Source organism: Schistocerca gregaria, chromosome 8 (genome assembly GCF_023897955.1).
Source record: "Schistocerca gregaria isolate iqSchGreg1 chromosome 8, iqSchGreg1.2, whole genome shotgun sequence".
In the NCBI taxonomy this organism is placed as follows: domain Eukaryota; kingdom Metazoa; phylum Arthropoda; class Insecta; order Orthoptera; family Acrididae; genus Schistocerca; species Schistocerca gregaria.
This window is the reverse complement of record NC_064927.1, coordinates 357,824,090-357,841,146: the sequence shown is the minus strand read 5'-3', so window position 1 is coordinate 357,841,146 and position 17,057 is coordinate 357,824,090. Positions and strand designations below refer to the sequence as shown.

Genomic DNA, 17,057 nt, shown 5'->3' with positions numbered 1-17,057 from the left:
CGAAGGCCAAGATGAAGGCACCGGTAGCAATCTGATTTTCCTTCGGACCCCGATGAACGCGCCGGACGAAATGTACACCTCTGCACTCTAAATTGGCGCGCAGCTCTTCATCAGACTGCAAAAGAAGATCCCTATGGTAAATAACTCCCTGGACCATATTTAAACTCTTATGGGGTGTGATCGTAACGGCAACATCCCCCAACTTGTCACAAGCAAGTAACCGTCGTGACTGGGCAGAGGATGCCGTTTGTATCAGGACTGACCCAGAGCGCATTTTTGACAAGCCCTCCACCTCCCCAAACTTGTCCTCTAAATGCTCGACGAAGAACTGAGGCTTTGTGGAGAGAAAAGACTCCCCATCAACCCTCGTACAAACTAAGAAGCGGGGCGAATAACTGCTACTGCCATCCTGAGACTTACGTTCCTCCCACGGTGTGGCAAGGGAGGGGAACGTTTTCGGATCGTACTTCTGAGCATTAAACTGAGCCCGAGAACACTTAGAGACTGCTGGCGGCTGGCCACCAGTGAGAGACGATGTACCACGCTTCATTGCGGGTCATCTGCCCTGATGCCACCTACTCCGACCAAGGGCCCTCCCCACGGGCGCCACGGCAACAACCACCTGGCAGGATGGCCGTTGGCGGGAGTCCCAATACCCCAGGAGGATAGGCATCTACTCCTTGGCATACATTGGGAGTTAACAGCGCAGGCACCAGTAGAGCGATCCCTGTGTTGTCAGGGGGCTACAACCAACAGGGTACATGGCGGCCCCACCACAACGGACTGGCTACCGTGCTGGATGTTAGGTAACATGTGGTCCATGGTCGCCGTCGGTGCAGAAAGAGGCACTGCACAGTTCAAGGTGTTATCTGCACGCAGAAAAAGAGTCATGCCCAAGAAATGGAGAGCGGACAGGACTGAAGTTCAACGGTGTATAAGCTGGCGAAAGATCTGATCGCAAGATGGACACAATGCACCAAGTAAGGCGCCCTTCCCCAATCGGCTCGCTCTTCTGAAAATTTTGAGAGATGGAGGTCAAACCCAACAGGGGACCATCATATAAGGCCGAAAAATTTGAGACTCCTTTTAGTCGCCTCTTACGACAGGCAGGAATACCGCGGGCCTATTCTAACCCCCGAACCCGCAGGGGGATAAGATGGAAAAAATTACAAACAGATATGAAAATAAGGAAACGAGACCTTGAAAACTTGAAAGAACCGGAGGGTTGTTGAGAGTTTCACAGGGAGTGTCAAGCAACAACTGACAAACAGGGGAAAGGAATAGAACAGAAGATGAATAGGTAGCTTCGAGAGATGAAATCGTGAAGACAGCAGAGGAGCTAATAGGTAATAGGATAAGGTATGGTAGAAATCCTTTGATACCACAGGAGATACTGAATTTAATTGTTGAAAGGAGAAAATCTTAATGAACTAGATGAATGTGAATATACAGGGTGAGTCACGAGGATCCTCCCCCCCCCCCCCCACCCCTTTCTCAAGGGTATTCCTTAGGTTATTTGGAACAAAAAAATGTAAATAAAGTAATGGGGTCAGATCCATAATTAAGGAGCTACAGCAATTGAAAAACTGAGGGAAAGGACAGAAAAAACTTTTATTGTAGGATTTCACTATCAAAACTGCACATAATAATTAATTTAAACAATTTTGTAGCAGTCTCTCACATTCAGAGTGGATTTAAAGCACGTATTCAAAATTTCCTCCCTGAATTTGAAGGCAAAGATTCGCACGGGAGAGAACCGCACGAGTAGCATTTTGTAATTTCACAGTCTCATTCCTTATTGACATTGCGGCATTGAAAATGCTGTGTATCAATTCTTTTCATGTTTCTGCCTAAACTTTGTACATGATGTCTTACATCCAACCCCAGATGTAATCTATGGGTATTAAATCTGGGGATCCAGCAGACCAGTTGATAGGGCCCCTGCGACCTATCCATCAATGTGGGAATTGCTGATTAAAGATAAGCTGTTAACACAAGGTGGAAGTGTACAGGTGTCCCGTCACGTTGGATGTACATGTGGTGTCTTGTTTCCAGAGGAACATCTTCAAAAATTGCGGTAAGTCTTCTCGTAAAAAGTTTGGCACATCTGACCATTTAAATTTCCTGGAAGAATAAATGGCCTCAGTAACTGGTTACATGCAACACCACACCAGACACTGACATTGAATCTGCGTTGAAATTGACATGAATGTTGTTGATGCCATCTCTTGTAAAAGTTGCCTTATCACTGAACATTATGAAGCAATAGAACTGCCAATTTCCATTTAACCAGTTACAAAAGTGCAAACAGCTGGCACAATCATGTGGCTCTAAATGGTGAATTTTTCTGCACATGAAAAGGATACAGTCCACTCTCATGAAGAATCCTACAAACCTTAGATTGTGAAATGTTCAACTGGGTAACTAGGCATCCTGTAATTGAACATCATGATGTCTTTTGGAGTGAATACGAATACTGGGAAGAGTACCAGTTTCTAGCAATATTCGATATGTTCCACTAAATGTTTTGGCACTCAGAATCCTACAATTAGGATACCGACTGCGATATTCAGCAACAGCAGCTTTCACATTACCATAACAGAAGCCCGAAATGTACACCATCTCTCCATACCAGTGCGATGTACACAGGAGACAATAACAGTAAACAGTGACTACAGTATAAACAACTTGGTTGTTATGCAAACACGTATCACTTGCTGCACTTGGATACCCAAGGCTAATCGTGTGTCTTGTGAACAGAAGTGTAGCGCTCCATACACCATGGCATGTTTCGGAACTCTGTTAAAACTCCTTAATTATGGATCTGATCACATTACTGTATTCACATTTTTTGTTCCAAACAACCCAAGGAATAAACTCCGGGGGAAAACTTCATGACTCACCCTGTAGATGTCTTAAAAAATAAGGCTGTCAAAGTTAAAAATGACTTCACTGAAATGATAATAGGGGCAAATGAAAGGTTACAGAAGCATATTTAGCTGTGAGGCAGATAGGTACCATGTATACAAAAATTAAAAAGACCACTGGAGAAAAGAGAAACAGCTGCATGAATTTCAAGAGCTCAGATGGAAAAATCAGTGATAAGCAAAGAAGAAAACCATGAAAGGTAGAAGGAATACACATAGATTAGAGGGGCTATACAAGGGAAATGAATTTAAAAGTAATATTACTGAAAGGCCAAAGTTGAAACAAGGCCCATGGAGTGGACAACACACCCAGAGAACTTTTGGTATTCTTGGAAGAGTTAGCAATGACAAAATTATTCCCTTTACTGTGCAAAATATATGAGACAGGGAAACGCCATTAGATTTCAGGAAGAATGTAGTAATTCCAATGCTAAAGAAAGCAAGTGCTGACAGATGTGGACTTTACTGAACTATCAGTTTAATAAGTCAAGGTTGAAATATACAGACATAAATAATTTACAGAAGTATGGATAAACTAGAAGCAGCCAACCTCACGGAACATCAGCTTGGATTCCGGAGACATGGAGGGACACGTAAGGCAATACTGACCCTACGACTTATCTTAGAATATAGGTTAAAGAAAGGCAAACCCACATTTGTAACAATTTTAGACTTAGAAAAGCTTCTGGCAATGCTGAGTGGCACTCTCTTTGAAATTCTGATGACAGCAGAGCTAAAGCACATGGAGTGAAAAGCTATTTACAACTTTTACAGAAATCAGACGGCAGTTTAAGAGCCGAGCAACTTGAAAGGGAATCAGTGGTTGACAAATGAGTGAGACGGGGTTGTAACGTATTCTCAATGTTATTCAGTCTGTATACTGAGCAAGCAGTAAAGGAAATCAAAGAAAAATCTGGAGCAGGAACTGAAGTTCAGGGAGAAGCAATGAAAACTTTGATGTCTGCCAATGATACTGTAATTCTGTCAGAGACAGCAAAGGACTTGAAAGAACAGCTGAATGGAACGGACAGTGACTTTAAAGGAGGATATAATATGAACATCAACAAAAGCAAAACAAGGCTAAATGAATGCAGTCAAATTATATCGGCAATGCTGAGGGAATCATATTAGGCAGTTAGACAATAAAAGTAATAGATGAGTTTTACTATTTGGGCAGCAAAGTTAGTGATGATGGTCAATGTGAAGAGAATGTAAAAAACAAGACTGGCAATGGCAAGAAAAGCATTTCTGAAGAACAGAAATCTGTTAACACTGAATATAAATTTAAGTGTAATGAAGTCTTTCCTGATTTTATTTATCTGGAGTGCAGCACTGCACAGAAGTGAAATGTGGACAATAAGCAGTTCAGACAAGAGAATAGAAACTTTTGAAATGTGGTGTTACAAACAAATGCTAAAGAATAGATGGGTATATCACACAAGTTATGAGGCTGTACTGAACAGAACTGAGGGAAAATGAAATTTTTGGCACAGCTCGATTATAAGAAGAGATCATTTTACACGGCACATTCTGAGGCATCACGGAATTTTGGGTGCGGGGGGTTAAAAATTGTAGAGGGAGACCAAGATAGGAGTACCTTAAGGAGGTTCAAGTGGATGTATGTTGAAGTAGTCATTTGGAGAAAAAGAGGCATGCACATAATTGTGTAATGTGGAGAGCTGCATTAAACCTGCCTACTGACTGAAGACGACGACAACAGCAACATCCGAACTGCGTGGCTCCAAAACAGTAGGCCTATGCAAAACAATGTCAAGGAATTTAACTACAGACTAGCTGAAAAAAGACCAATTTTACTTCGCTTTCCTTTTCACTTGCTTTCTAAAAACATTCCAGTTCACTCCAGAACAACATAAATATGTATACTGAGAAAATATTAAAAGTATTGGTACTTCACGCTTCACTTAGTATTCGGTACACAACTTTAAGCAATTCACTTTCACTTAAATGTATTTCACTTTCTATCATTTTAATTTTCCCTTGATCTGCTTGAAAACTGCTAAGGTCATAAGCACCCGTATCATAAAGTAAGAAAAAACACGTACTAAATAAAAAGCTGATGCGAAAAACGCAAAAATCCAATGAAGCAACTTTAAAAAAGGAGCCGCTAAGGATAAGGATGTCCCTATGGAAAATTTCTAAAAACATTGTTGAGATGGCAGAGGTCCCTGCAGGGAGCATCAAATTTGCTTCACCATGCCACTGCAGTGAATAAAAAGTAAAACACAAGTGACAACGCACATCATCCACTAAAAATCTGACAAAGTAGATGACAAACATAGATATAACCATAAACAATTAAAAAATTGGCACCAAATAAGAAAGTGGTATACCGTCAAAGGTTGAGAGCATTAGGCACAGTGAGGCAAGGTCACCCCTTAATAAATGGTGATGACTAAAACCACAGCATCCAGTACATAGCCGGGCTAAAATGAGCTCCTCAGGATGTGAGGGCTGAGAGGAAGTCGACCATACTATTGGGAAAGGTTTAGTGTCCCAGAGTTTGTTTCCCTGGAGAGAAGACTACCATGATACTACAGGTCAGACAGTGACATGAAGATCATGTAAGGGAACAGAATGATTGGCAGGCTGAGGGAGGAGACCTGGAGCCTTTACAGCAGAATCAGTAGCCTCATTCCCTGGCTTGCCAACGTGACCAGGAACCCACAAGAATACAACGTTGGCTCCCCCCACAGTTAGCGAGTGAAGGTATTATTAGATCCATTGCACTATGGAGTGGACTCAGTACATTGCACGAAGACTCTGGATAGCACTGAGCAAATCTGAGTAGATGAAACAATTTGGAAGCCCATGTTGCCAGATGTAATGGATCGCATGATAAACGTCGTGGAGGTGTGTAGTGAAAATCTAACACTCGTCAAGAAGCCAAGTACAAAGGCACACCCAAAACCGTGTTCAGTGTCGGAACCGTCAGTGTAGACAAAGACGCTGTCCCTACTATCAAAATGCGAGAAACTTGCAGTAATACACCAGGCCAGGAGTGATGTACTTGGGAAGCGAATGGAGTCCAAAATGAACACATACGTCAGCAAAGGTGCTGAAGAGCGCACTTGTGAGGAACATGGCAGCAATTGTAAACCAAAGCTGTTGAAGCAGTAAAAAAAAGTGAACTCCGGGAGATAACAGAGAAGATGGGCACAGCACTTACTGGCGGTGCTGGGATCATTAAGAAGGGGAGTATAGGATGTGTGATTGTCCATAGAAGACAGACAGCTGGCCTGACGACTGAGAACACCCAGCCTGTAGGACAAAGGTTTAGTCAGCAGCCGCAACATACGGACTCTCAACGGGCCTAATACAGAAGGCACTAGTGGCTAAATGTAACACGCAATGGTGAATGGTGTTAAGACGACTTAAGACAGATGGACATGTGGATTAATATATGATACATCCATAATCCAGTTTCAAATGGACAAGGGACCAGTATAAACGGGAGAGGATGGTGTGATCCACTCCTCCTAAGGTACCTGAGCCGTACACGGCTTGCGTTCTTCCCATTTATTGTTTGTCACTTTCTATTATGGTACTGCCACCTCGTTTTTTTTATTCCATTTACTGGCATCACTAACTTCCTGCCTTACTTGTCCATGAGCGACAGCAGCAGCGCATATTGATAAGTGCACTGTCGTACCACCTCTGGAGTGACCGATAGTTTTTCCGGGTCATTGTGTGTCTGACTAGTCAGTTCGGGACGGACCAGCAGTACATTCAGGATGCACCAGCTGTGAGTCAGGGACGGAGCACCGGTGAGAAGCCGACAGCCAGTGCTCGCCGACCACTGGTGACGCACATGAACTGTCCGATGGAGGGAGATTGGAGCGGGACGACTGTCAGTTGGTTGTCTCATCGGCAGACATATATTTGGTCCTTTCACCATTTCTGGGCCTGGAGTTGGTCGGTTGGCATGGAGCAGTGAGGAAATATCTGCGGCACGTTGTTTGGCCAATGCGGTGTAGGAGTGTGTGGTGCTGTCACCATTGCTACGAGGTTTGTGGCTCACCAATCCTGGACATGAAAGTTGAGTTTTTGACTTAATCTACCAGCAAGTCATGACTGTTCACATTGTGTCATTTGGAGTTCATTGTCAGCTGTTGAGATATCACCGCAAGCAACGTGTGTTTTCAAGTTGGCAAATTTTAGACACCCTCCGGTGGAGTTTAATTGTACTTGGTTATTTGAATTTAAGTGTACCAGTGGAATGTTCTGCCTTGTGGTCATTAACATTCCGGTTACCTGCCCTGGCCATTGACGTAAATTCAGGCAGTGTATTTTCCTCATAGTGTTGTCGGTGTCCAGCATGGTGTGTAGTTTGACAGCTCAATGTATAATTGGTTGTGGGCGCCAATACCTTCTACATTGTTCCATTGAACTCCGTGTTGTGTGGTGGTCGGGTGAAGCAGAGGTTAGCTTTTTGGTGGGTCCGTTGACTGTCTGTCGGTTGCGCTGACTGCATGTATCACCTAAGCAAGCGAAAGAGTTTGAATTCCGACCCTCTGACCTTCTGAGCGCCCCTGGGTATACTGCCTTTTCTTGTTTGTTCTTGTCGTTTCTACTTGTATGCCTTCTAGGTGATTTTTAGATTAAGGTTGTTTTGCCCTAAGGCATCAGATGGTTTGGACCTTCAGCCTAATTTAAGAACTGTTTTATGTAAAGCCTTTGGCATCTTTAAAATTAATGTTATTGAGTCTTAAGTGTTGGGCCTTCAACCGATTTTGAATTTAAGTTGTTTGCTCTTAAAGTGTCAGATTCTTTGGGCCTTCAGCCTAATTAAGGAACATTTTTAAGATAAGGCTTTGCCTTTTAAATTTCTGATTTTGGTTAAGCTTTAAGTTATTGGCTTTCCACAACTTAAACTATCTGTCCTGTCCTGCCCTATGGGTTTAGCAGGGCATTTCAGTACCACATAAAACATGTAGAACATTGAGAAAGCGAGTACAACAAGCTGCCTGGTAAGAGATGTGGGAAGACCAATAGAGTTTCTATATCAAACGTGAGGCCCAAGAATTTTGTTGTGCCAATGAATGGAAGAAGGAGTGGGGGCGAGACATAGGGACGGGGGAAGAAACTCCTGGTATTGCCAGAAGTTCATTCATACAGTCTTGTCAGCGGAAGACTGGAAGCCACTGTTGATGCTCCATTAGTATAGATGACCAAGACATCGCTGAAGATGCTGCTCAGGTGAACAGGTTCTTTGAGAGCTGCAATAAATCGCAAAGTCATCAATGGAAAGAGAGCCAGAGATACTTGGTGGAAGACAGTCCATAATAAGGTTAATGGCTATATGGAAAATAAGATGACACTGAGCACAGCACATTGAGTCACCTTATTCTTTTTAAGAAGAGTGTGACAGAGCCGAGCCCAAATGTACCTTAAAAACAAGGTCTTTTAAAAATTCCTGGATAAAAAGGACCAGGCAATGCCGGAAGCCCCACTCATATATAAATACGGAGAATACTCATCCTGCAGCAAGTGTCATACACCTTCAACTCAAAAAACACCACCACAGTTTGACACTTCCGCATAAAAAAACTGTTCACAGTATGAGTTAACAAAGTGACGAGACGATCAACTGCAGAGCAATGCCTACAGTATTCATACTGGGCATTAAAGAGAGCATTCCCAGACTTGAGCGACCACACCAGCTGATCACTAATCGTATGTCCCATCACCTTGCAAATGCTGCTGGTGAGGAAAATTGAGCGGTAGCTGGAAGGAAGTTGTTTGTCCTTACCAGACTTAGGTATGGAAATGACAGTGGCCTCACTGGGAAATGTGCCCTCTTTCCAGATGCAGTTATAGGTATGGAGGAGAAAGCATAGGCCCTCAGGAGACAGGTGTTGCAACATCAGAATGTGAACCCGTCTGGCCCTGGAGCAGATGACCAGGACGAACAGAGTGCATGTTTAAGGTCCCTCATAGTAAAGGCAGCATTGTAACATTTATGATTCTGGAAGGAGAAAGATATCGTCCTTGTCTTAGTTGCCTGTTTCAGAGGGAGGAACTTGAAAAGTCTGCAAAATATTGGCTCAAAGTGTATGGAGACGTCAAGAACATCTACAATGACATTGTTCATTATGGTCAGACCAGGAATTGCGGAATGAACCGTGGTTCCTGAAAGCCAAAGGACATTACCCCAAACAGAAGAGGGAGTAAAACTGTTAAATGAGCTTTGAAACAAAAGCCAACTAGATTTTTTTCTATCCCTGAAAATATGGCGACACTGCATACGTAACTGTATATAATGGATACAGTTTGCCATTGTGAGATGGCATTGGGAAATGTGGAGAGCTTGTCTCCATGCACGGACTGCCTCAGTCCACCAGGTGTGAGGCGTGGAACATTCTGCAGTGGTAAGGATTGTGTTTTTAAAGTACTCTACTTGATCATCAATGCAACTGGTACACATTTTGTAGTCTCATAGAACTGAAACTGGTTCTCTGAGATTGCAGACATGTGTGCAAGTTGCATTTGCGTGAGTGTGTGTGTGCGCTAGACTTGGCGACTGTTTCTATGTTTTGATACAGTGTATTGATACGTGGAACTGTTTCAGTGTATCGGAATGGCTGTGGTTCACTGTTTCGAAACAGTGGTGTTTCATTCCGCCCCCGTCTCGGATAACCGGACGAGATTCGGTCTCGAGTCGCACACAGAAACTGTATCATTGTTTCAAAAGGCTGTTTCAGTCCACCTGAGCTTGGAACGGACTAATTGTATCGGAACAGTGATGTTTCATTCCGCTCTGTGTTGGACGAGATTCGGGCTCAGAACAGGTACTGAAACACAACATACCACTTCATGAAACACTTTCAAGAGCATTGAAATCTTTTTGACAAGCATTTGCATGAAGCTTAAGATATCCGAAAATAAAGCTTGTTTCTAGCTGACTGTCCTATTCTGAAATGGAGTAACATCTGCTTTATAAACACTAACCAAACAATAAAACAATGAATAGTATTCACATTCAAAATAATAAATATGTGAAAATCATTCAGTGAAATTACACTTTTTTTATAACATACCTTACTCTGTTCATGTACAGTAATCGTATTAAGAAGTGCAAGTAAGCCTACAACATTTTGAATAAGAAAAGGCGTAGAGTGACGGTTATTAGACATATACATAAATGTGATGTAGGTATAATTGCAAGCAATCTGTTTGACATATCACTTATAGTGTAATGGTGAACGAGAAGGGCTGGGAAGCATGGTGAATTTATAGTAACGATTCGAAACTCCTTGAAAGGCAAAATTTTTTCTGTTATATTTTGTCATTTATTCGAATTATTTGGCTTTATTTGTGAGTCTATAGTCACTGTGCCTATTATCCACAATGATTCCCTTTGTGTGCATGGAAATTAGCAGGATGGGTATATTACCCATACTAACGGAATGTGGGGATCCCAGTAGCATATCCATTGTTTCTGCAGTTTGCTCCCACCTCCAGTTCCGTTCGTGGTGGTTCTTCTGTCTTCAGCTATCGCTGTCAGCCAATTGAAAAGTATGAAAGTCACACGACACGAAAGCAGCGCATTTGCTGCAGGAAATACGAAACTGCCAAGACGCCTAAGTGATAGTTTCATACTTTCTGCGACTTGATAAGCGCTCTCTCGCACCTCATTTGTGTTTATGTGGACATCCTTATACAGTAGACATTTAAGATGATATAATGTGTAGGTTTATTAGAAACAAAACACAAACTGTTTCACTGTTTCGAAACATTACATTGTACTGTTTCATTTGTTTCGAAACAGTTGTGTGTTTCAGATTGCCCATCTCTAGTGTGCGCATGTGTGTATACTGCTGACAAAAGCCTTAATGGCCAAAAGCTATAATTGTGTGAATTTTTTTGTTGTGCCTATCACGACTCAGCAACTCCACGAGTAGCAACTTTCCTCCTCTGGTATTGTTACATTCCATCCTGGATTTTCCATTGTTTGATCATCAATGCAGAAGAAATGGTGCTCATTGAAAGTGACCAGTGAGGAGTAGAACCACCAGCCAGCTTTGGAAAGCTGCCAGTTGGTTGGATGCACAGATGGGACAGCCGTTAGCAAACAATTGACACATGGGAGATGGTCACTCGAGTTTGTGCTGGAGAGAACGGACCACTCAAGATGACGAGCAAGCTGAGCATTATAGATTGAAAGGTCCAAGAGGGAAAAAGGCATGCATGGACTTGAAGAAGAAGAAGAAGAAGAAAAGAAAAAAAAATGTGGGTGAAGTTAAAAGGTGAAACTGGGGAGGGAAAGACAGACAGCAACACCTTGAAGCTGGGTGTGGAAGGAAATGGTGTGACTATAGATGTTGTCTCGAATGAGTGACATGACACCCTCATGAGCCGGAATCCCCGGCTAAGGGGGAAGGTAAAAGGGACTGAAGTGAAGCACAGGAGGTAAAAGCAATTGTGAGGGTGTAATTTTGTTTCCTGGAGGCAGAAAACCACTTGGACAGTATGATCGCAAGGGGAACTGGAATTCAACACTATTGGATCTGATGCCGCAAATGTTCCATTGGAGAATAACAATATCCAATGATGCACAGGAGATGGGCCAAGTAAGGGGACAGTCGCCGCAGTGGCTTCCTAGTGCCAGAACTCAAAAGTACACATTGATCAAGTTGAGACGCTTGAAGATCCTGATCCACTAGTTTGACAGAGGCGTCGGTATTCACCTTCGGTTAGCCAGCGACTGGTTGTTGGCGGTGTGTCCTCCTCAGTGAAATGGGTGAGGGTATTGCATGGTGACACTGTTGAAGAGAACACTGAAGTGGAGAAGGGGAAGATGATTTGGCTTTGTTTGACTGCTTAGAACCTTGGCATTTGTCTGGCGCAGACCCAGACATTCGCTGGCCAGATGTGTGCAGAAAGTCGTTACAGGAGTACTCCTTTCTAGATTTCCAGGCTTCTGTTTGTGAGGCATGCTATTTTGCTGGTGCAGGCGAACGTTTGTTGGTATGGTGTGCACACATAGCAGGTAAAGATGAGCCGATTTTACAACGGTGGCACTAAACTTGAAGTTACAAGTCTGCATAGCCATGTGAGGGTGTAGCAAAAACTGTACTACAACTGTCAGAGGATTGTGTGCAAGGTTTGCAGCTAGCCAGCATTTTCCGAGCAATGTGAGTAGGAACTTTTTCCTTCACCCAGATTTCCGGAACAGCTCTCTCACTAAGGTAGATTGAATAGTCACAGGATGGAATAAGTTGATACAATGAAGGGAAGGAGGTGGACACTCACCCTAATGAGCATCCCTGCTGCAAGTTATGCATTTGGCTGCATTTTCATAAGATTTATAGCAACAAGTGGGATTCAGGATATTTGAACTAACAGTAACAGCTTCGTAGCCAGTCTTTATTTGTGATGGAAATACCTCAAGGTCAAATGTAAACTAATTCTTTATCAACCCTTATCATGACACAGTGAACTGCAGTCATTCCCTGGTCAGATAGACATCCCTTTATTTCAGTCTTGGTCAGGCCATCAAGCAGCCAACTATATGACACCAGGGGAGAAAATTAGAGTGCAGTGGATCTCTACTTTAACAGTATAGCTGTGGGGAAGTGTTGCATTACACTGTTTATGCGCTTGAAAAGCACTATCCGTCTCCAAAAGCAAGGTCCCACTACGCAACCAAGGGCAGACCTTCACAGGACCAGGAATGGCGTCTACACCCTTCTTAACAACAAATGTATGAACTGTCGTGAAAGTGTGAACATTTTCCATTTGTGACACCACGAGGTATCGGGGTGCAGCCGGGAGAGGTGTCGAATCTTTCATCTCAACCCATTAACGTTTTTGAGATGAGGAACTCATCACGGAGAAATGCTCCATGATTGCTATCATCTTCATGGCATGCTCCTTCCTACTGGGGTTCCTCCCTGACGGACGGCTGGTCCAACTTAGGTGATTGTTCACACCTCCTGGATTCCAGACAAAGGGACTAATTGGCATAGAGGAAGGTACCAACCTAGGCCATTACCCTCCCTGAGCCTGGCCTTTACCAGGGGTGTATGAGCCCTAGTTCTCAACATGGAGCTGGGAATTATGCATTACCCCATCATCTTTTACATGTCAAACGCATGGACTGACCTTCAGATACGCACAGGGAGCAAGAAGAAGAAGAGAGATGTCAAATGCCAAAATGGAGGAAGGGTAAGAAAAGGAAGGACACGAAAAGAAAGGTGGATGGACAATACAAATGCATACACAGTTTCATCAAGAACTTCGGTTTCCCAATGGGGGGGGGGGGGGGGGGGGGGGGGGGGGGGGAAGGTACTTTATTGCTCGAAGCAGCACACTCATCGAAAATTATCTAGGAACAGAACTGCGATTGGAAGTGGACCAACAGCAGTAATCAAAATGTTACTTCACTTCAGTTTGTTACCTACTTGGATACTAAGGAATTTTGCATGTGTTTCATATGACGTGAAACTACATGTATCACATATTTTGAATAGCGCAATATTCATTTTACAACAAAGTAAGTAGCATGAGGAAACTGCAATCCAATAGGTAGTTTTTACTTCAAGCTATTTATTTTCATTGTATAATGATGACAAATCCCAAATCCCGTAATGATATCAAACAATGGATGAATAAATAAATAAACTGTGGGATGTTATACTATGTTTCAGAACTAGAAGATCCATTATTTAGCAAAAGCAGGAAACTGTTCTGCCTAATTCCTAAATAGTCTCCTTCTGCCTTTTGCTAGGTGAAGGATGCTTTAATCCTATGTCCAATGTTCTAGTTTTTCTGCCTCTGGGTGCTTGATTCTAATTTCGATTGAGTAGCTGACTCAAAGCAAGGAGGTTTGATCAGAATTTAGTATGTTATTGCTCACAAGGTCATTAGATAATGAGCACTTAAGTTTTGATTCTACATAAAAATACATAGATAGTTTCAGACTAAAGATTGTAGGATACCAGCAGTAATACTCCGCACAATATGCGTTGCACACTTTATTAACAATCTATCTCATACACATCCATACATGAACATCATCTACTATGCACTGCCACCCTACTATGCACTGCCACCTCACTGTTCGTGAAAGACCTTTCTCAGTGCCTTATCAAGTCATTCCCATCATGGTTGAGATCTACATCAGTGCTGACGCAATCAGATGTGCACGACAGGCAGAGTTGTGGCTGGCTTGAATGTGGGACATGGCCGGTCTGTTTCTCAGTGAAATGTGGGTGTTATACGAATACTGTATTGCTTGTATTGGAGCAAGTGTGCAGCACAGTGGAGAGGGCTTGGCAGGCACAGAGAGTGCAATGGAGGTTTCTTCGTCAAGCAAGGTACCATTCAAGGGTTCTGTAGTGGAACAAGTTGGAGAGGGTTCATGTCAGTCATCTTGTAGTGGCCTGGGATGAGGTGTAGTCATCCCATAGTATCCACACCAGCTTCAGGCGAGTGATGGAAATGGTCGTCAGTGTACCATGTAATAGGACCTTAAGGTCTGTGACCCTAGGATGATGACTGAGTGGGCCCAAGTATGGAGGATACAAGGTGGCCCTTATGAAGTCGTCCTGCAACATGACATAATCGCACTGTGCCATATCCTTGTGGACAAAGACCTACAGTGTTGACTGCGGTGTTTGTGGCATGACGCTAATTGTGCAAATATTCTGGCGTAACCAATGAACGAGTGATGAGAGGTCCATCTGAATGGGATCTGTAGTACTTGTGTAAAGTCTGCTGGCAGGGGGAGACGTTCGCCTCATAGTACTTGTGCCAGCAATACCTGCAAGTCATCCTTGCATGCTGTTCATATGGCATGTAGAATCCAGAGAAGGCCCGATGACTCGCCATCAGGGCTGCTTTCATCCTGTGCCACCTCTCCATGAGCCCATTACTCTGTGGGTGATAAGCAGTAGTGGGTATGTGCAATATTCCGCAGAGGCAGCACAGTGTGTTAAAGAGGCTGGCCTCAAACTGATGGCCCTGATCAGTGGGACAGTTTCTTGCAGAAAAACCAGAGCATCTGAGGTTCAATGTCAAGTACTTGTTGCACAACTGTACCGATAACAGAATTGCACAAGTCAAGTCGTGAGAGTCAATTGGGCTTTGGGACAGGGGTGTGCCAAAGTGACAGCACCCGCTAAGCACTACTTGGCACTTCAAAATGTATTCGCGATCTCTGAAGTCCACTGAATTTTCTCTTGCCCTGTTTTTCCATGTCTGACATAGCGTTCAACAGAGGCACCTATTGCTCAGTCACATGAGGCAGGTGGTCACGGTAGAAATCTTGAATTCCCATGAGGTGCTGTAGGTCATGATAGTTTCAGGAAGAAAAAGATTGCTCACCATAGAGATAAGCTCCTCCTACTTTGGTAGCCCTGTACCACCGAGGAACAGGCATGCATTTGATGTTTGTGAAAATCCAGCCTGGATTATTGTGTTCCAACGATGTGGCCACCCCACATCGATTGGTCCTCAACGCCAATTTCTGAAGACAACAGTACAAGGACTGCAGTGCAGGATGTGCAGTCTGTTACTTGGGTGATTAAATAAGTGTGCAACATTCAACAGTAAGACATTTATGCAGCTAACAGTGGCCTTTTCACATCTCAACAACAGTTGCCTACTCCGAATCTATTATTAGAGTTTGAGAGCAATACCACATCTGGCTGCAGCTCCGATAAGCAATGCCCTAAACTATGTATGAATGCGTATTCGCATATCCTGTGTTACGCACTGGATTGAAGCAACTGCTAACCATTTAAACACAACTAGCTGTTGCTTAAGGCAATAAAAGATGCGACTCTTCACATGGTCTGGTTGTTGGGCCGTTTCGACTGGCTGCTGTGGCAGGGAGGGGCACCGTCTCCTTTGGCAGCAGTTGGGTGCACCATCTCCTTCGGCGGCAGTCAGGCAAAATCGTGTTGTCTCTGTTTCTGTTGCCGTTCTGCGGCATCTGCAAATGTGGTGAGAAAAGATGGCTGCCATTACTAAGGATTTCATTAACACACTGTCGACCACACAAAATCTTAGCACAAAAAAATTGTTCAAGCAGCAAGCAACTAGTTGAATCACATGCTCAGAATGAATTGCATAGCAAAGATGTGGTTCAGTCGAAGCTCTAGTAAAAGAGTATCCAACTAGTTGGGTAGTGTGGAAATGTTGAACACTGCACTGACTCACAGTATCTGCATCGTTATTCTGTGGCAAGTGCTGGACATGTCAAGCAGGTATTTTCTGTCCGGGCGAGCTGCATCCTGGGCATGCCTTAATGCAAAACAACAAAATTGTATGGCACTGTCGGTTAATTGTCAGCATCAGAACAATGTTCAGTAACGTTTGTGGTGATGTTTACACATGTCAGGCTTTTGGTAGACCACCACTATAGATACTTTCCCCAGTGAGATGTATGGATAGCACTACCAATGTATACGACATGATATTGATGTAATAATACTTTATTAATAATTTTTGTGAACATTTCTCATGGAGAAACAACAGTCTGGTTAAAAATACTTTTAAATGGATAAGAAGAGTCTTGACTGCAATACAATGTTTATTTACGATTTCCTGTTTTGGTTACAATGTGACCAAAACTTGTAATCATTGTAAATTAATGTGCTGTGGCCAGAACTGTTCTTAATCGATTTTTTTAGCTTTATTAATACCACATAATGCAAAATACATCCATATGGCAGCGACAGCTAAACTCGACTGAAGTCTAAAGACACTGCACTAGTCAATCGGCAGTCCCTGGTCATAGGTGTTGCATCACTAGCTGCCGCACAAGTATTTTATTCATTACCACATACTTGCAAAATGCAAATCCTGTATCATATCACTGTTGTTGTTGTGGTCTTCAGTCCTGAAACTGGTTTGATGCACCTCTCCATGCTACTCTATCCTGTGCAAGCTTCTTCATCTCCCAGTACCTACTGCAACCTACATCCTTCTGAATCTGCTTAGTGTAGTCATCTCTTGGTCTCCCTCTACGATTTTTACCCTCCACGCTGCCCTCCAATACTAAATTGGTGATCCCTTGATGCCTCAGAACATGTCCTACCAACCGATCCCTTCTTCTGGTCAAGTTGTGCCACAAAGTTCTCTTCTCCACAATCCGATTCAATA

At 43.2% G+C, this 17,057-nt stretch overlaps 1 protein-coding gene across 1 annotated transcript in view; it reads right to left on the bottom strand.

Moving 5' to 3' along the window:
* The window catches only part of LOC126285185 (uncharacterized), a 43,162-nt gene that overhangs the window by 15,181 nt on the left and 10,924 nt on the right, over nt 1-17,057 (bottom strand). Inside the window, exon 2 of the mRNA XM_049984492.1 lies at nt 15,667-15,885. Within this exon, the coding sequence (XP_049840449.1) occupies nt 15,667-15,690 (24 nt within the window). The 5' untranslated portion in view covers nt 15,691-15,885. The remainder of the gene's footprint in view (nt 1-15,666; nt 15,886-17,057) is intronic.